At 42.5% G+C, this 21,098-nt stretch overlaps 1 protein-coding gene across 1 annotated transcript; it reads right to left on the reverse strand.

Annotated features, from left to right (window-relative positions):
* Nucleotides 1–757: 757 nt before the first annotated feature.
* ATP6V0D2 (ATPase H+ transporting V0 subunit d2) lies at nucleotides 758–17,934 on the reverse strand. The gene is made up of 8 exons (XM_035126269.2): nucleotides 17,667–17,934; nucleotides 11,092–11,263; nucleotides 8,841–9,019; nucleotides 7,714–7,793; nucleotides 6,484–6,561; nucleotides 4,833–5,009; nucleotides 2,094–2,174; nucleotides 758–1,409 (listed from the first exon to the last, which is right to left on the reverse strand). Exons 1-8 carry the CDS (start codon nucleotides 17,794–17,796, stop codon nucleotides 1,248–1,250), a joined length of 1,059 nt encoding a protein of 352 aa, XP_034982160.1. The 5' UTR covers nucleotides 17,797–17,934; the 3' UTR covers nucleotides 758–1,247.
* Nucleotides 17,935–21,098: the final 3,164 nt, after the last annotated feature.

The raw sequence follows: 21,098 nt of genomic DNA on the forward strand, positions 1-21,098 counted from the left end.
TTCTGTTCCTTTAATTTCTTGTTGGCCTTTATGATTCTTAAGTGGCATTATAGGAGTCTGGGCATTTAAATCTAACCATGCTTGTGATACACGAGAAGTATTCTTTAATGAAATGCTAATGCTTTAAAGTACCCTGTTTCCCCTTTTTTAATACGTAGTCAGAAAGTAAGCCATGGCAGGGTTTTTAAGCATTTGAGAAATATAAGACATACCCCCAAAATAAGCCATACTTCCGCTCCGCGGAAACCAACCCCCACAGGCACCTCCACTCACAGAGTCACTCCATGCAGCTGGCACTGCAGGAGCGCGATCAGCTCTGAAGTAGCGCTCCAAGAGCTCCGCTTAACAGCTGATCGCGCTCCCGCCTTGCTGGCTGCATCCCCGCGCTCCGCCTTCTCGTCCATCGCCGCCCTGCCGCTTCTGTGCTTGTCGCCACCGCTGGGCTCACTGCTTCTTCCTTGCCTGGCCTGGCCAAGGAGCTTGGAGCGCCCTGCAGCGGCAGGCAGAGCGCCTGAGCCAGCGGCCTCTGCCTGGCCCGGCCTAGGATGCCTGCTGCCCCGCCACCCGGAACCAGTGGCTGCTGCAGCGCCGAGCACTCAAGAGAACTGAGCAGCGCCCTGAGCCAGCGCCCTGAGCTGTAAAAACTGTACCGATAATAAAAAAAATAAGACATCCCACCGAAAGTAAGCCACCCTGTGTTTTTTTGAGGAAAAAAAGTTATAAGACGGTGTCTTAAAAAAGGGGAAAGACGGTAATCCTTTTCTTTCTCTATGCTTTACATTTCTTGGGGCCCAACCAGAAGTGAAGTGAAATGCAACTTTGCATTTAAGGTGCATGCTTTTAAAGAAAAAGAAATAGCATCAACTGGGGGCAGTGATAATTAAGGGGATCAGATAGGGAGAGAGATTTAACATTTTCCAGAGCAATCATAACCCTGAGATCCACTGGCTAGAAGGGTCAGAAAGGCATATTTGCTGCAGAGCCCTCCACTATTCCTGCAGAAAACTCTGCAGTCATGGGTCTACTGATGATCTACTGACAGAACCTCTGGAAAAGATCGGGGCAGGCAGGAGGCAATAGAAGTGCCCCAAATATAAAATGCCTAATTGGCTAATCATAATTATAAAATGTTATTGGTGGTTATAATATGCAAATTAACCCCCTTTTTGGAATATGATGAGTAATTTGGTAAAGAACCCAGTAGATGAAATAGATGTACCATTAAAACACACCACTTTAAGTCTAGTTTAGAGAATAGGGATGTAGTTGTTAATTTTTGTTCTGTGTCTCTGGGAAATGCATTCAGCAATCCATACAATGTTCCTGCTTTCTTGTTCCTTCAGCTTTACATAGGCATAGAAGACCCCAAAATGGAACTGGTTGTTGAATGCCAGCACATTCATTTTGACCTGAAGAAAAGAGTGCAAGAAAGAAATATTTTATTAGCGAGGGGAAATAACCAGTTACTTGTACGTTACATCTTTCCATTCTGAAGCATTCTAAAGTGTTTTACAAACCTTTTCTTTTACAAGTACTTTTCTCAGTAGGAGCTGGGTCAAAGTGCAGCTATCTTTGGGTTTTTGTGACAATTTAACAGGCCACAGGAACATTAAAGGAATAGGTTAGGACATGGAAATTAATGTTTCTCTAATGGCTGCCGCACGGAAGATTCAGAGCTGCTTTGAATGGAATTTGACCGTATGTCTCTATTACTTAAAAATGGCTCTGTGGGCATTTTTTTCTTTTGAGTTCACTTCTCCAAACGGTGGTGTTCATTTTTAGCACTTTGCGGCTTCATAATACTGAAGGACAGGGAGGGGGAACCTGTGGCCCTCTAGATTTTAGTTGACTCCAACTTCCATTAGCCCCAGCTAGTATGGTCAATGGTCAGGGATGATGGGTGTCCAACAGCATCTGGGGGGGCCACATATTCCCTCTTCCTGTTTTAGGAAAACACTGGCTGTTTATTCAGAGTGAACAATGTCACCTCCTGTAAGTCCATCACCACTTTCTCTCACAGTTGACTCTGAGCAAGCCGAAGAAAAACAAATGTAGCCAAGATAAAGGTTTGAACCAGAGAAAGAGCATCTTACCTCATGTTCAAAAAAAGCATCTTCTAATGTTTTTTCTCCTCCTGTACCACTTCCTATGCATTCAAAGCAAGCCCTGTATTGCTGAAAGAACAAAAAAACAACAAAAAAACACCACTGGTTTTATTTCACTTACATGTGATGTTTCTGTGTATTTAAAATTAATCATTTTTGTAAACAGGTTCCTTAGGTGCACAACTCTAGAATGTATGGCCGGTGAGTTCCAAGGGTATTTCTTACTCCCCTCACTCATACACTGCCTGAAAGTGACTTTATAGGGGTCAAAGGTCAGTGACAAAGCACATCCATTGCATGCAGAAGGTCCCGGGTTCAGGCCCTGGCAGCTCCAGGTGGGGCTGGAAAATATTCCTGCCTCAAAACCTGGACAGCTGCTGCCAGAGTGGTGCAGCTAAACCTCATGGACTTACCAAAGGGCAGCTTCATATAGACGACTGGGCGTATAAGACGACTCCCAACTTTTCCAGTTAAAATATAGAGTTTGGGATATACTCGCCGTATAAATAAGACGACCCCCAAATTTTGAGAATATTTCCCTGGGTTAAAAAGTAGCCTTATACGCAGGAAAATACAGTACATAGAAATGTTTGTGTTCAGAAGACTCTTGCTAGGTACAATAACCACAAGGTAACACAGCCTTGTAATTTTTCAAGGGCTGTTCACACCTCCCAGTCACCCACACACAGTGAAACAGAAATCATCCCTATTTAATGTATTTGTTGAAAGCTGGCATGGGATTGCCTGCCGTTGTATCCTTATTGCATCATGTTAGGCTATGAGTTTAAAGAATGTGTAGGCAGAAAATTACAGAAAATGCAATCTCCCGATTAAAGTGTGTTTTCCAAAAGCACACAGATTCATTTTTCTTGAGTGACTGACACTACAATAAAGCTTCTCAAACACTGTGCAACACTTCATAAATCAATTGGACCCAGCTATAAGGGTTTAAAGGTTTCACTGGGTCTCTTTGGCAGTACATACCCTCATCTAAGAGCAGGGCTATAGTGAGCCTTTACCTTTAATAGGTCTGGGCTCTGGCTAGCATGGTCTGGGGACTATTGCACCTTTAATGATTAGCCGCACTGACTTCCTACACAATTGAAGGTGCAGGAGGCTCCCCCCCCAGCAGGCCACCCTAATCCTGGCAATTGGTTGGACCCCACTCACCTCTGCCACCAGCGACGCTGTGAATAGTGGACAGTCCATCTGCTGGGGCAATGGATCGCAACCAATCAAGACCCATTCAGAACTGGACAAGACAGAGGCCAGGGATGCCAACTTGAATAAAATTTTGGGAGGGGGCAGATAACCCCTGCCCCAGATCCTAGTAACAAAGGTACCAAGTGCTGGTGAAGGTTTATTCCCACCCTCACTCCACTTTCTATCCCCAAAACAGCTCTACAGGGTTGACTGGTCTCAGAAAAGCGACTGGTCCAGAGCTACTCGGATTCAAGCCCCTTTTATGCTTGAAGAATTCAATCTCTTCCCTAGCCCAAGTTTCTAGGCACCTAGGTTTTACCCAATCCCAGCTCCCTTGCCATCCAGGAACCCTTTTAAAAGTTAGTTTATTATTTATTTATTTATTTATTTATTTATTTATTTATTTATTTATTTATTCCCCACCCATCTGGCTGGGTTTTCCCCACCACTCTGGGCGGCTTCCAGCAAATACCAAAATACATTAAAATATCACAGATTAAAAACTTCCCTAAACAGGGCTGCCTTTAGGTGTTTTCTAAATGTCAGGTAGTTACCGGTATTTATCTCCTTGACCTCCGATGGGAGGGCGTTCCACAGGGCGGGCGCCACTACCGAAAAGGCCCTTTGCCTGGTTCCCTGTAGCTTTGCTTCTCGCAGTGAGGGAACTGCCAGAAGTCCCTCGGCGCTGGATCTCAGTGTCCGGGCTAAACGATGGGGGTGGAGAGGCTCCTTAAGGTATACTGGACCGAGGCCGTTTAGGGCTTTAAAGGTGAGCACCAACACTTTGAATTGTGCTCGGAAACGTACTGGGAACCAATGTAGGTCTCTTAGGACCGGTGTTATGTGGTCTCAGCGGCCACTCCCAGTCACCAGTCTAGCTGCCGCATTCTCGATTAACTGCAGTTTCCGGGTCAACTTCAAAGGTAGCCCCATGTAGAGCGCATTGCAGTAGTCCAAGTGGGAGATAACTAGAGCATGCACCACTCTGGCGAGACAGTCTGCGGGCAGGTAGGGTCTCAGCCTGCGTACCAGATAGAGCTGATAGACAGCCGCCCTGGACACAGAATTAACCTGTGGCTCCATGGACAGCTGTGAGTCCAAAATGACTCCCAGGCTGCACACCTGGTCCTTGGGGCACAGTGACCCCATTCAGGACCAGGGAGTTCCCCACACCCACCCTCCCCCTGTTTACAGGGCTTGTTGGGAAATGACACCCAAACATGGAAAAGAATGAAAGGCAGCAATGTTCATCAACTTGGGGTGGGGTCTGGCCCCCTAAAGTATTTTATGGGGGACCCCCAAAGGGACCTGGGCCCCTAGGAGTTGGCGCCTATGACCGAGACGATGGTCCCCTCCCTTGGCAATTGCCCCATGTATTTCCCTTAGTGAGGGGCGCTGAGAATCAGCACTTTTTGTTTAGAATCTGGCTGAACAAGTACTTAATGCCCTTTCTTTGGTGGTACATGCCATGGAATGTTGTAGACACAGTAAGCTTTTGTTAGGAGCTATTTAGTATTTACATACAGCATAGTAGTCTGCCACGCCCTTCACTTGCTCATAATCTTCTGTTTTGGCAAGCATATCTAAGCCTTCTGGATACAGTTTCCCACACGTTGGATACAGCTTCTGTCTGTCTTCTTTGCTTAATTCAGTGCCAAATGAATTAATGGTGATGATGAAGGCACGCCTGTCTGCTTCAAACTGCATAAGACAAAAACAAATTACAGTTTTCAGCCTTTAAAAAATATTTTGTAGACATCTACTATGGAGAGCAGGAGGGGTTTGTTTGCTGGTGATGGGAGCCCGCTGTCATCTTCCATACCCCAAATTGCTCTCCTCGTAAGTCTGTGGAAATCGTGGGACAAAGTGGAATCACAAGGGATGATTCGATGTGAAAGGGGGTAAAACAACCATGAGGTTGCAGATGTAGTGAGAGCAAACAACAGGATTTTGGCCCAGAATTAATGTGCAGCAAATTAATTGAAAGGGAGGCCATTTTTTAAAATATGGCTGGCAGGATGTTTGAAGCAGGTTCAAAAGCATCAAAACTGCAATTTTACTTTCCAGTTCTGGTTTTATTTGTTAGATTATTTGTTAGTATACAAAGCATCCAGTCGTCAATATATATATATATATATATATATATATATATATATATATATATATGCATGTAGGTCTGTTTGAAGTCTAAAGCACATTCAATGCACACTTACAGCACAAGACTCTTAAGGAATCCTGGGAACCATAGTTTTCCCAGAGTGGCTGGGGAAACCCAGCCAGATGGGCGGGGTATAAATAATAAATTATTATTATTATTATTATTATTATTATTATTATTATTATTATTATTATTATTTTCCCATCACAAAAGTACAGTTTCCAACCACCTTAATAAACTACAGTTCCCATGATGCTTTGGGGAAGCTATGTGTTTTAAATGTGCATTGAATGCTTTAAATGTATGGTGTGGACCTGCCTGTGTGAACTGTGGGATTCATACAGCCTGCTGACTGATTCTCCCATGATCTGCATTGAGTATTTCTTGAACTGCTGAAATATATGAGCTTTTTGTTTTTTGCTTTCAAGCTGTTTCGAAATGTTATCAACTAGGAACAATGAAATACTGTTATGAATGGTATGAAATGGTTATAATTGTTCTTATATGTGTCTTCATTGATGATGCTTTTAAATTGCTTTCATATGTTTTATAGGAAGTGATTCATAAATGGGAAAATAATGGTCATGTACGTTTTGGTGAAATCCATAATGGATCATCTAGTATTTTGATATTTTCCTTTTGCCCTATTCATTTATTTTTAACTATCAAGATATTGTAGACCAATAGTTTGTGATTATTATTATTTTTTTGATATTGTAATATCAAAAATGTGTGTACTGTATTGGTTATAGTGGCAGGCAGGCTTTGTAGTTTCTTAGAGCAGCTATTCCCTGTCGGCAGGGGGCAGACTGGAAAACTTTAAAGGCATCCCTTGAATCACCTTGTAACAGGATCAGATATAGAAGCATTCGCAGGTGAATTTGAGAAAGAAAACAAATGTAGCTCAGTGTGGAAACAGGACAAAACAGGACAAACAGGACTGAAAAATGTATGCATGTACAAGGAGCATGGGCCAAAGAATGACTGATTCATTCCTAGCCATAATGTTTTCCTTACCTCTAAGAGTGGGCACATTATATCTGCTGTAGTGCCACCTTGGTTTCTGCAGAATGTATAGAACGCTTCGAGGTAAGACTAAAGAATGGGACAGGGAAAAAAGTAACATTATATTCAAACCTTCTCTGAATTAAGCAGGCAGTCAGCCATTTCCCTTATTTATTATGTTCAACCAGCCAGTATGGGAAGTACAAAACATGTAAAAACTAACAGGTGTGAGACAGGTTAGTTTTCTCCTACTGATGATGTGTTGCTGCAATAGTAATCCTGTTTGGTGGGAGAGGAACCAGACTGTTGGCAATAACGTTTAACAGAAGCGATGTTTTTATTTATTTAGAATGCACAATATGCATAAATATGAACATTGCCATATCTGTTCATTGCAGTAGGAAAGCCTAGAGGATGTTAGCCTTTACTAAATAAGTGCAGTTAGCTGATTTGCAGATACACTACTACAGTAGGTTGTTAGTGTTCATCTAATGTCACAAAGGCGAATTCCCATGCACATTTACTAGAAAGCAGGTTTCCTTGAACTCCATCCTGCCTTATATACAGTACCTCAATGTTTACCATTCCCCTGAGCCACCTGTCTGTTTATATACACCTGTAGGTCAAGAGAACATTTCGTGCAGCTGTTGAAGTGGAAAATAGTTCATGGAAGCTTATGCCATAATAGTGTGAAAAGTCTTTAAGGTTCCACAAGACTCTTTGTTCTTTTTTTTCTCTTTTTTTGCAAGAGACTAATATGGCTACCCCTCCAGAAACAGTGGCTGATTGGAGATCTGACCATAAGGGGAAATGTGAAAGTTTCATTCGTGATAGAGAAACGAAGATTCCAGAAAGCAGAAAACACTTGCTCTTCATGCTACCTCTGAATTACCCTTAGAGTTGAACTTGTCCAAATTCTACACATTCTATATGTTACATCCTGCTCTCAAATTAGGGTGGCTTTGCATTTTATAGGAAGTGCCAAGAACTGGAAGTTGCCTCTCTTGTCACTTACACATTTGCTTTTGCCGTTTTCTGCAGTATGCAAATTCATTTCAGGGAACAACAGAGGGTGCAATTAGCATCACATCAATATCAGGGTTAATTTCCCCCATTTATTGAGAGTACACTATTTAGATCCCACCTATTCTCCAAAGTTCTCAAGACAACTTACTTTCATGGCTATACATTGTACCTATCCTCTTGCTTTACTTTTTCACAGCTGGCACTGAAAGCATTTACCTTATACAGTTTGTTGCGCATGATTTCAATGTTCATTTCATCCAGATCGTTTTCAGATATGCAGTCTTGAAAGAAATCAGCTGAAAAGCAAACATGTTTAAATTATAAAGGCAAGCTGTAGAGAAGCATAAGAAGCCCACTTATCGGTTTTAACCATTTTGTTTATGCTCAATGACTGACTTTCTACTGCGCTACAAAAAATAATATAGAAAGAAGGAGAGGAAGTAAATGTTTTCAACATTCCTGATGTTGTGTATATATAATACAGCTTTGCAGTAGGCTTCTGCTTTGAAGATAATGGGGTTGCTAATCCAAATCTCCACCAGGTGTCTGGTAGGAAATGCTACCATAAATTTTGGTCTACTCTCTGACATAGCAGTCAGTGTTGCTTTGGGTTGCCTAGATAAAGCTACTAACAAATTTAATAACTAATAAAAATAAATAGATGATCTATGGGAATGCTATTCTAATCTCTGTATATATTATATCACCCACTCTGATACATTGTTTTATTATAATTTTGATTCTAAATGCTGATTTATTTATTTTAAGAATTTTGGAGAGAGAAATCACCGAGAGTGCTTGGTCCCATTCATGCAATGAATTTTTACTTATTGTATTTTGACAGCTCTCTAAAGCTTTCCTACAGGGCAGAGCCAACCCACCCAAGAGGCAAGGGGAGGAGGCCGCCTCAGGCATCATGCCCCCCCCTGATTGTCACCCCCGTTCTGCTGCCCAGCTTTGAGACTGGTCTCCCCAGCCTCTAGGGACAGAGAGGGACCAGCAGCAAAGCTTCAGCTTCTGAAGCTAAGAGGATATGGCTGTCAGTAGTGGCTAAATGCAAAGCGGCCTGAGAACCCCTCTTCAGAGGATCGGAGGAGTGTTTCAGACTGGGGACATTTCCAGCCCTACCTAGAGAGTGATTGAATTTGGGACCTTCTTCATACAGGACAAAAATCCTGCCATTTCTGTGGTCTTTGCCCTAAGACAACTGGCCAACTTCATTTTAAGGGGTGACATGTACTGCAGAGAGCAAGTGCTGCCATGATAGAAAACAATCTCATCTGAAGATCCACCCACCCACCCACCCACCCACACACACACACACAAATTATGAACAGCCATACCTAGGGGTGTATCCACCAAAATTGCATTGAATAACTCTGCAGGGTTTGGAGCAATACTGACAGCTTCCATTTGCTCAAAATTGCCCAACGGATGGCACTTGGGAACCAGCTCTTCCAAGGGCCGCTGACGCAGTGTGCCAGTAATGAGCAGGATCACGTTGTCAATCATATAGCTGTACCTAGTGAGAGAAAACAACATCCATCAAAATACTTTGTTCTTCCTCAGGGAGAAAACTGCTTTAATAAAGCCAAACACCAAACCACATTTTGCAAATATAAAGGTTAAAATAGCCAGGGCTCTGCAGAAAAGGTTTGATCACTCTTTATCAGCTGTGGCAATGTGGCAACAAGGAATTCTTGTAAACAGAACGCTACATTAGACAATCCCTAATCCAACCAGCCTTGCACAGAATCACTGCAATCAAATGCAAAAATCAATAACTTAGAATTTAATGCCCAGAGCCACTTTTTATCAGGAAACGGGTTTATTTTCCAAATATGTTTGGGCCGATTGCCAGTTTAAGTAGAGTCCTGTTTGATAGTGTAGAAATAAACCATGCACATACATTTGTAGACGTGGGGGTCTCATCAAACTTATTGTGAATGAGCACATGAAGATCACATCTGAAGAAGTGTACATGCACACGAAAGCTCATACCAATGACAAACTTAGTTGGTCTCTAAGGTGCTACTGGAAGGAATTTTTATTATTATTTTTTGTTTCGACTACGTCAGACCAACATGGCTACCTACCTGTAACACATGAAGATCAGTCACACGTGATCCTGCTTCCCGATGCATTCATTTAACCCAGGCTTCCTGAACCTGGCACGTTCCAGACTACAACTCCTATAAATCCCAGCCAGCGCGGACAATGGTCAGGAATGATGGGGGTTGTAGTCTTGGACATATGAAGAGCACTGGGTTATGGAAGGCTGCTATAATGTCAGACAGGAAGCCTCTGGTGAGATGGACATGTAAGAAAACATGGCACTGACTTCTACCAGAAAGTCACAACCACAGCCCAAACTTGACAGAGGAAATTTAGAGGGATTATTGCCTTTTATTGTGTGAAAATCACAGGACCAGGAGGGTGGTCCACTGGCAGCTCGCGCGCCATGGCTGAAGGCTACCATTCCTTGCACAGACTTTTAAACAACTAGGAAGACTTAATGAATTCAATCACAAAATCCACCCAAACAGCCTGATGTTAAGAAATCAATGTTAATTAGGTTGCCAAGCCAAAAAAGAAACATTGCTTCAAAGGGAGTTGGGAAATTTAATATTATAATGCTGCCAAAATGAATTAAAAGATAAACGTCTGGGCATCTGCCATAAGAATTTACTGCAGGCCAGAAGAAGCATTGCTAATGAATACAATGACTACATAAGTAGGCCTTGGATCTACTTACTGAAGTCCATCTAAATGCATTAATGGGGATGCACGGGGGTTACTCCTTAGTAATCAGATTGTACTGTAAGTTTTCTCATTAAGCTGTCATTACTGAACAGAGTCTAGGCCATTCTGCTTAGCATAAGATGAACACTTCAGAAAACAATCCACCAAACATTGCTTCTGTGTAACACTCATTTATTTCAATGGGGCTTGAACAAAGTGACTTTGCAAAGTTTATTCCACACCTGTGGCAGGGGGTTGGACTGGATGGCCCTTGTGGTCTCTTCCAACTCTATGATTCTATGATTCTATTCCCAATGGAAACTAATTCAAGTTACACAGTAGTTTGTTAGTTGCTCACATTGCAACTAACACCGCAGAGTATTTATGCTGGCCCACTTGAATGCCTTTTCCGTCCTCAGGGTTATCTGGAAGGCTCAGAAGCATCTCTTACCAGAATAGACTCTGCACCTGTGGTCAGAATGTACCTGACTCTTTGGACCACATAATTTTGGATTGCCCTCTTTTTAACATCTTCCGTGATGATCCTTCAATGTCCTCTCTGTGGCTTGGGCCTCCCGCCAATAAACAACACGTGGTGCATTCTCTACTGAGAGATGACTCTCCTGTTCACACTAGAGTTATGGTACAATTTTTGACCAGGATCTTTGAAGTTAAATCTAGGGTAGTTTGGCCTGTATAATAGTGATTGCCAAGGATTCCCTCTTTACTGTATGTTTTAGAATCATAACACATTATGGACGGTCTATATGGTTTTTATTGTCTTATATATGCCAATAAAGGTGTTGAATTGAATTGAGCTGCTCACATCATGAAATTACTAATTTTACTTACGTAATATAGTTTAGGAATGTGGAAAGTGGCTCGAAGGCATGATTTCTGAAATAGTGAAATTCTGCCAATAGTTTGGCCTTTAGTTTTTCGTCGATGATAGAAACCGTGAGAGAGCCTGTTTCGTTGGCTAAAAAGTTTCCGTAGTCTGTGGTTTGCAAATGTAACTTCAGGTCTGGAATAGAATTGGAAAAAGATTTATTTTCTACAAAGAAACCAAGGAGGTTAAAGAGACAGTATCGCTTCTCATTTTTAGTTAATACTTCTCTTTCGTTACCTTTTCTACACCCAGTGGCTGGGTTCAGATGTAGCACAGTAGCATGGTTTGCTTTAAGGTCTGAACCCACCCCAAACCACACTCACTGTGGAGCTCACAAGTCAGGATCTGAAATCAGGGTTGGAAGCTGACTTGTAAACCACAGTTTGCACTGAGTGTGACTTCCTATTATGTACAGATTCAGACATTGCACATAGATGTCCAAGATTGCTGTGTGATGGTAATCTCTTCCTTTTCTCTTTTTTTTTTTTTTTGGCTACTCTTTCACTCTCCATTCTCTGAGCAGTAGAAATCTCATAACAACTTTTACAGGGTTGTTTCAAGGTGAAAGCATTAGACGCCAAGTGCATCTGGGTCCTTGTTTTTGTTTGCAATTGTATAGGTCGAGCAGGTATTACAGTCACATAGGAAGACCTAGTTCTCACATTAGTCCAGCTCCCAGACATAAAAAGCAGAGAGCAAACTGCCCTAAAGCCTCCATAATAATGATAAAACTCGATCATGTCTTTATTTAAAATATACTTCATAGAATCATAGAGCTGGAAGGGACCGCAAGGGTCACCTAATCCAGCTGCTTGCAATGCAAAATTCTCAACACACAGTCCCTCATCCAATTTGAAGTCATACCAGACCCTGCTTAGCTTTGCAAATGTGCTAGCAGTTTTATTGCTACACCACTATCACCCTCCATCAAAATGTTCCCGGTTCGGGTACATAAATGTGAACAAAATTAACTCACACAACATAGAAATACAATTTAAAAACAAAGAAGCATAGCAAGGGAAAACCTAAAACCTAAAACGTACTGGCTTCCAGTATGTTTCCCAGCACAATTCCGAGCACAATAAGTGTTGGTGCTGACCTTTAAATCCCTAAACAGCCTCGGTCCTGTATACCTGAAGGAGCGTCTCCACCCCCATCGTTCAACACTGAGGTCCAGCACCAAGGGCCTTCTGGTGGTTCCCCCACTGCAAGAAGCGAAGTTACAGGGAACCAAGCAGAGGGCCTTCTCGGTAGTGGCGCCCACCCTGTGGAACACCCTCCAACCAGATGTCAAAGAAATAAACAACTACCATATTTTTCGTCTTTAAGACACCCCCATGTATAAGACGACACCTATTTTTTGAGCCCCAAATTAAGAAATAAATATTTTAAACATTCTGTGTATAAGATGACCCCCAATTTTAAACTTTAGATTTTTTGGGGGGGGGGATATAGTCTTATACACAGAAAAATATGATATCTGACATTTAGTAGACATCTGAAGGCAGGGAAGTTTTTTATGTTTGATGTTTTATCGTGTTTTTAATATTCTTTTGGGAGCCACCCAGAGTGGCTGGGGAAACTCAGCCAGAGGGGCGGGGTATAAATAATAAATTTTGTTGTTGTTGTTGTTGTTTAAAAAAGCTGATAATAGAAACCCGTTCCAAAAATTTGTCTTAATATTGTTATCAGTTTGTGAGTGTCAGACCTTTCAAACCCCAGACCCAGAAAGTAATAAAATATAAGCCACACTAGCTTCCTGGTGTGGTAATCACCTGGGATGATGAGCTGCTAGGATGGCGGTTATTGCTTTGTTTTTTGTTCTGGTTCTTTATCATGTATTTTGTGCTTTTCTATTGTGTTTTTATGTTGTGAACTGCCCTGAGATCTGCAGATCATTACAAATGTAATAAATAAAAATAATAAGGAAAGGAAAGGAAAGGTGATGGGACATTAAGAGAACCAAGGAAAAGGTGTGCTGTGTCAGATGACAAATGGGTGGGACCCCTGCTGCAGCTCTCAGGTAGCTAGTAGGATGCAGCAGGAGTTTGAGGACAGAGTTTGCTGTGATGTGACATAGAGGAGGAAGCTGCAGGCAGGAAAGGCAGATAAAAGGCCATGGCTGATTCTGGCTTGAATCCAAGGTAGTGGCTATTGGAGAAACAAGACCCTTTAGGGGTGTTAATACTGTGAGCCGCTCCATCATACGCTTAGGTTGTATATACAGTGGTACCTTGATATCCGAATGCCTCGACTTCCAAAGGTTTCGACTTACGAAGTCGGCAAACCCGGAAGTATTTTTGCCCCACGCACGTTCTACGCCTGCGCAGAAGTGCAAAATCGCGCTTTGCACATGCACAAAATGGACGCTTCGACATCGGAAGGTTTCGACTTTCGAAGAGCGCCGCAGAACGGATCGCCTTCGTAAGTCGAGGTGCCACTGTATGTGATAAGGCATATATCATAAAGACACTACAGTCTCCACTGTGCCTCATTTCCAGAAGGAAACAGGAATCCTAGGTAAGCACCTGGAACCCCTGGAATTTCACACTGCTTAGAGATTAGTGTGACATGCAACAGTATATATGTAATACAGTAAGTATATTATATATCTTTAGTATATTGTATTAGGTTTTATTGGCACTCATCGGGAGAAGTGAATACACATAAAGGTCTCTCATGACATAAATGCAATGCACATCAATGGAAGCAACTATTATAATCTCATGTAAGCTTTGCATTTTATCTGTTTCAGTAAAGAACAAATTTAGCCCCAGCCCCAGTTGTGTCCCTATCCGAGATCCATTTACATTCTCCCCTCTATGGGGTGAAGCAAAGCAAAGAGCTTCACTGTTGCAGAATGTCAATAGTCACCCACCGATGAAACTGAGTCCCCTTCGCCATCAGGAATTCTGAAGGATGATGCAATGTAACTCATTGCGTGTGATTTTACTAGGCACTTGACTTTTTAAAAAAAAGAAAGAAAGAAAAACCACTTCAACTGACTGTGTGAACTAGGTCATCGTCTGCTAGTTTCTACTGCAGAATGTACAATGATTTCCCTGTACAAAATCTGGGAGTGGAAATTTGGCAAAGAGGAAAAGATAGATCAGAGTATCTGATACCAAATCTCTCCATAACAAACTCCCTTTAGTAGTTGCACACAAGGACAGACTCTGAGCTTTGGATCTTTTAAATGCTTTTGAAGCTTCCGTGCACTCGGTTTAACTAATTATACAAGTTCACATCAGCATGTACCTGTACGGCTTCTGTTTTTTCTGCCTTAGACTGAAGCCTGCCAGTAAAAGCTAATGAAGGGTTGCATGTTAAACAAAGTGCTGCAGAATTTAAAAACAAGGCTCTGTTGGTAAAACATTGTGCGGATGAAACCCTTACAAGCTAACAAAGGGATGGAGTCAAATAACCCAGGGGAACCTAGCATTCTGCTGTCTCATTACTCTTTTCCATGCAGAAAAAGGGCATATATGAAACTTTAGCCACAGAGCACAGATGACTTGGAGGTGATTCACGCACCATAACTTGTCCTCACAAATGCAGAGAAATCTATGCACGCCAAATATCTGTAATGACCTCCACACAGTTTCATTTTACTTCCGTATGTATGAGCTTGTTTGCACCAGAAACAGAATGTAATTTGTAGTGTGCAAAGAAACTTGGACTGCTGAGAGACTCAGGTTAAAATGCCTGCTTGGCCCTAAACGTCTGTGACCTTGTGTCAAGATGGTCAAATATGTCACTTTTGGTTTCTCTAAGTTTTTCATTGTTCCACTCTTAAGTTTAGTTCTCCACATTTCAACATTCATTTGCAATTTTTTAAAAAGGCCTCATGAAAATTCACCAGTGTATTTGTGTGAAATTTTGCCTAATATACGCATTTTACAGAGCAATTTCCCCTAATACAGGGTTTCCCAAACTAAGGTCCACAGACCAACAGTGGTCCACAAGCTTCATTCAGGTGGTCTGTGAAGAACACTTACAATTTGAATTCTATGGAATTCAAACAGTAATACAATAAATCACAATATAAGAAAGATCAATTAAAATTCATACAGCGTCTAGCAGAGCGCATCACAATTGCTACAATAGGCAACAGAAAAATTGTTAAGAGCCCTCAGAAATTTTCATAGCGAATAGTGGGTGAGAAGAAGTTGGGGAACTCTTGCCTTATAGCATGCATTTCTGTATGTTATTTTCCACTAATCTATGCATACTTTACCGCAGACCTTTCCCAATGTTCATGTTGGTGACACACTTTTTAGACAAGCATCATTTCGCAACACAGTCATTCAGTTTCACTAGCAAACCAGAGGTTAAATTAACCCCTTTCCAGTCCCGGGAAGAGCGTGGGGAGCAGTCTCGTGACACACCTACACACTGCAACTGACACACTAACATTTCACGACACACAGTTTGGAAAGCAGTGCATTACGGTAATATAGGAAAAAGATATTGCAAAATTCAGAGAAGTGCAATTGTCAAATGTTGGCTGTGTTTTAGTTGGCATATCGCTCCAGAAAGTGTGAATTGGGTAGGTTTACTTTTAAATGCAAACTGATGTTCCCCTCCATCACTAGTTGCTGGTATCTTTCATCCCTAATTTACCTCTTAGCCTTCATAAGCTTCTTGTCGGGGCTGATCCCCCTCTTCACATTACTGCTGGATGTGACATCACAGCAGAGGGAGGTTGTCTTGCCCCACACCTGTGTCATCATCAGAGGCTGGTACTGGTAACAAGAAGGAATAGCCCTCCGCAGATTGCATTGGCTCACTAGCAATTCCTGCAATGGTGGCCACATTTTTAAAGCTGGTTTGCTTGTCTGAATCACCACTGGATTGCTCTGCTGTTACCTTTGGATGGACCATGTCACATATTAAACTGCACCGTAATATAGCTTTGGGAAGTGTTTGGTGTAACACTCCTGATCATGTTACAATGTGATGAGAGACCAAATGATATAAACCCAGCACATAACAGCCTCCCCCAACCCAGTGAGCTCCAGTTAGACACCAATTCCCACCACTCCCAGCCATTTGCTTAACTGGTTGGGATTGATAGGAGAACATCTGCAGGGCACCAGGCTGGGGGAAGCGATCATAGAACCGTAAGGACCAACGAGTGTCAACAACACCCACCCCGTGATTCAAGCATTTCTCAATGAGAAGCTGTTGCATAGCAAGAAGCTGGGAGCAAGTAGCTCTGCCACCCAGAACGTGGGTGGCATAGCTAAAGCAGGAAGGAATCTAAGGGGAAACAAAGTGAGGAGCAGGCAAACAGATCGGGAAGAATTTAGGGAGAGTCTCAGAAAAGCAAGGCAGAAGAACCTTTATATAAAAAAGAGCCAAGAAGAAATAAAGTTAAAGGCAGAACTGTGCAGCCTGCCAGCAGCCTTTCCCCAATCCCTTGTATATGGGCTGCTTTGAGGTCTGAGCCAAAGGAAACTCAAGTGGTCTCAGGTGGGCTTATCCTCCAAATCTGGGCAGGGCTGAGGAGCGATTTCTGCAAAGATCAGCCCAAGGGAGGACAGTATTTTATGGAATGCATGCATTAGAGTCCCCTTTTTATGTGAGTAGTACTCCTCACTACATGCATTTCTCTCTGTTCCTGAAGGCAGAATACTGAAAAGTAGCAGTGTTAAGACATGATGGAACGTAATGCCCAATTATTGAAGCATGGAAAACGTGTTTGCCAAACAGGGGTGTCCATGATGCAGCGGATATGTTTAGTGTGGGACTTCAATGTCTTCTAGGATGGCACTGAACGATTCTAGCACAAAATCATAGAATCATAGAATCATAGAGTTGGAAGAGACCACAAGGGCCATCCAGTCCAACCCCCTGCCAAGCAGGAAACACCATCAAAGCATTCTTGACATATGCCTGTCAAGCCTCTGCTTAAAGACCTCCAAAGAAGGAGACTCCACCACACTCCTTGGTAGCAAATTCCACTGCCGAACAGCTCTTACTGTCAGGAAGTTCTTCCTAATGTTTAGGTGGAATCTTCTTTCCTGTAGTTTGGCTATCATATCACCCCTTAACCTTCTCTTCTCCAGGCTAAACATACCCAGCTCCCTAAGCCGTCTACTTATCCATCAAAAATGCAGTTAAGACAAATTATTAGTAGTCTTGTTTATTTCAGTTCTGACTTAACGTGGCTATGAATTAGGCTAGAAGTATAAAAGAATATTGGTTTATTTGTATAGTCCAACTGGTGACAGCAGCTGTATTTTAATACTTTGTTGATATGCTAGTGATACACATTCCCAACAAACTCAATGTCATTTCAGTTGACCTAAGGTACAGTATATATATGATTTCTGCCTTCATCCCAGTATGAATTCCAGTTGACCTTTTGAAGGACAATCCCATTTTTTGTTTTGTTTCAGTAACGTTAAAAAAAAAATCACATTTCAACAAATGTTAGTTGATCGAATACCATTCCCCTCCCAGCAGAGCTACAGAGGCTGCTGTGATACTTTCAAATGTCACAAGACTGAGATTTCGTTTGACTCCTACTCACCTTCCAGCGTTTCGCACTGTGCTAAGTTGACATAGTCAGAAGCCGTCAAGATGCCACCTTTGAAGCCTCGGACCAGGCCCTCAAGATACCCATGGTCCACGTTGAAGAAAAACTCTGAATAGCCCGGCATAGTGGAAAAGAGGGTCTGATGCCTCTCTAGGCTTAAAAAAGTTCTGTGTCTCGTGTCTGCCTCCAGAAGAAGATAGCAAGCGGTCACTAGCCTTGGCTGGATTTTAATTCACTTCTCCTTCCTGCTTCATTGTTTCCAGTACAACATCAGTGCACTCTGCATAGTGCTTACACAACATAAGCTCAGCAGGCAGACACAAAACTAACTCTTTCCTATTAGTAACTAAGCTACTCTGGGTGTAAAGGACAATGTAAGAGCAAGGGCAGGAGGAGAATAGAATGTGAATTGGATCGGACTGGACAACATATCCTTAAAATATTGAAGAATGCTTCTCAAAAACATTAAATCATCCCCTTTTAAACTGCATTCAAAGAGACGTATACTCTGAAAGTGCAACAGCCAATTTCAGAGCAACTGTGCTTGAATTTGAAATAAAGGTATTATTTTGGTTTGAAGGAGAGTGATTGGATCTCCAGTTTCTATAAACTATAAAGCAGTTTTGGGAGGGCCACAATTTGGGGGTGGGGGAGAAAAAGAGGTGATTAACCCTTTCCTCCCTGCTCTATTTTCCTGATAAAAGTATTTTGAAGAATGTTTGCCCACCAGAAGGGGAAACGGCATGTTGGGAGGTGGGCAAATATTTTTCAAAGATTGCAGCTTTGGAATACATCATTTTAAAAACTGCACATGTGAAAGAGTTAACTGCATTCCCTCTGCCCCATAAGCACCACTTCTCCCACTTACTGACTTTTGCAGAAAAGATCCAATCATACCTGACATCTAATTTTCGTTTGCCATATCCTGACCCCGCTGTACCATTAACCAATCTGGCAAGTGGGGCATTTTATTTTCTGCATGGCTGAAAATGGTTACATTTAGCCACTAGGAGTCTCCCTAACCCTGTGACTAAATATGTTCCTCCCTGGGCACTTCACCAGTTACAAGTATATTATACCAACAGGAAACAAAAATCTAATTTTTAAAGCTGAGCTGTTCCTAGCCAGGAAGCGACATTTATTTCATTATAGCGATTTTTGCCCGGGGAAGCTGAGATTGCTACAGAGCGGCTGACAAAAGAATCAGCAACCAGGAGTTTCTGAGTCTCTAGTACTTCTCCCCACTCAATATACATGTGACTTTGAATCATAGGAGGAAAGTGGAAAAAATATTTTGCCACTTAACACCGAAACCATACATCTTATGGATATTTATTTAGAAATGTATCTTTTGCCGAATAATAGTAATACCATTTTGTGGGCCTAGTAATCCATACCCTCCAACATTTTTCCCGATGAAAACATAGACATCATTTTATGGTTTTACATAAAACCGCTTTAAAGTTCTTACTGCATTTAAAGCTTCCAGTAGAACCTGGTTCACATGCCATGCTAAACCAAACCATGGCTTAACACAACTGTGCCTGAAATCCCAGATGTCGCCAGTTTGCTCAGCCCTAGTCATTTTGCTGCTCCAACAGGCTGAGCTAAGCAATAGCTTCACATGTCGACTGAACCAGGGCTCGTGGTTTAGCTCTCCCAGACAAACTGTAAATCATAGCCCAGATCCTGGTTAGAGCTCCTGGTTAGTCTGGAGAGAAACAAAACCATGACATTAAGCCAAACCATGGCTTGGCTTCATGACGCAACAGCAAAATGACAGCGTCAGAGTGAAGCAGCCGCAACCTCCTCTCTGTGAACCCGCACATTTGCTCTGTGCCATAGTTATGGCTTATTGTGATGTGCCAACCAGGTCCGCCAAAATGCAGTGGGCGAAGTTCTTTCTGTCGCACTGTTTTGAAACTGTATTTTTCTACGTATAATGACTGGAACTGCACCCGTTCCCTAAGTAGTGGTTGTGGCGGTTCACTCCACCTGCACAGAACCCCCCAGACGTTTGACGGTCCGTTGGTACCTGCACCAACCACTGATCAATTACCCGCTGCCACCAATCTCTTCATTCACTCCAGTCAGGGATAATGTTGGAACAAACTGTGTTTATTGAAGTTCAGTACATAAGCATGTGGTTTCCAAATGAATATTTCTTATTATCTTTAGTAACAAGTCTTATACCGGCCTATACCTACAGTTCCAGCTCCAGACTATCTCTCCCTTCTTCTTACCTCACCACCCCTCTCTCTCTCCTCAGACTCTCTCCTCATGCCCCTCTCAGAACTCCCCGCCACCCTTCCTCAAACCTCAAAAAACCCAACCCCCCCTCCTCTTCCCAGGGTGGGTTTATATAGTCCTCCTAACTCTGCCCCCTAGGGTTCTAACTGGCTAATCCCTTTAGCTTCTTCTATGCTGTCCCTAAATTGGGGGTGATCGTCACAGTGGTGCAAAGAGTTAATACACAGGGGTGACTTGTTTTTATGGATGACATTCATATCCCACCTCTCCTCCAAGCAGCTCAATGTGGTTCCTCTTGCTCCCCATTTTATCCTCATAACAACCCTGTGAGGTAGGTTGGACGCAGAGTGAGTGACTGGCCCAAGACCACCTAGCAAGCTTCCTGGCTGAGTGGGGATTTGAACTCTGGTGTCACAGACCCTAGTTCAGCACTCTAACCACTAGGTAAAAAGGTAAAGGGCTCCTGGGGGGTTAAGTCTAGTCAAAGGCGACTATGGGGTTGCAGCGCTCATCTCGCTTTCAGGCCGAGGGAGCTGGCATTTGTCCGCACACAGCTTTCTGGGTCATGTGGCCAGCATGACTAAAACGCTACTGGTGCAACGGAACACCATGACAGAAACCAGAGCACACAGAAACACCTCGCCACAGTGGTACCTATTTATCTACTTGCACTGGTGTGCTTTCGAACTGCTAGGTTGGCAGGAGCTGTATGTGGTTGGCAGGAGCTGTATGTGGAATATATATATGTCTGTCTTCAAGAGGCATCTGAAGGCACTCAGATGGAAGAGCATTCCACAGCTTGGGACAGGAGACACTAAATGTCTGACTTCTTGCTGAAGCCAGTTGGGCTTTTGAAACATGGGGGACATTGCTCCTTTGGGTTATCTCTGTCATTGAGCTGGGCTGTAAGGGCTGAGGAGGTCCTGAAAGAATATTTCCCCCCTCAAAGAATTCTGGGTAGTGTAGTTTACCATTCACAGAGTCACAATTCCCAGAAACCCCTTAACAAACTATAGTCAATACTATTTCTATCTTGTATTGCTGAGAAAAATATTGGAGAAAGTACCTCTGAAAGAAGTGGGACAATTCTGAAATAAAATGTTTTGAAGATGAGGGACACAAAAGGAATTGCAGTAGCTCAAGCAAATAATTTGCTTATATCCCGCGAGGAAGGTC

Source organism: Zootoca vivipara, chromosome 8 (genome assembly GCF_963506605.1).
Source record: "Zootoca vivipara chromosome 8, rZooViv1.1, whole genome shotgun sequence".
Classification (NCBI taxonomy): Eukaryota; Metazoa; Chordata; class Lepidosauria; order Squamata; family Lacertidae; genus Zootoca; species Zootoca vivipara.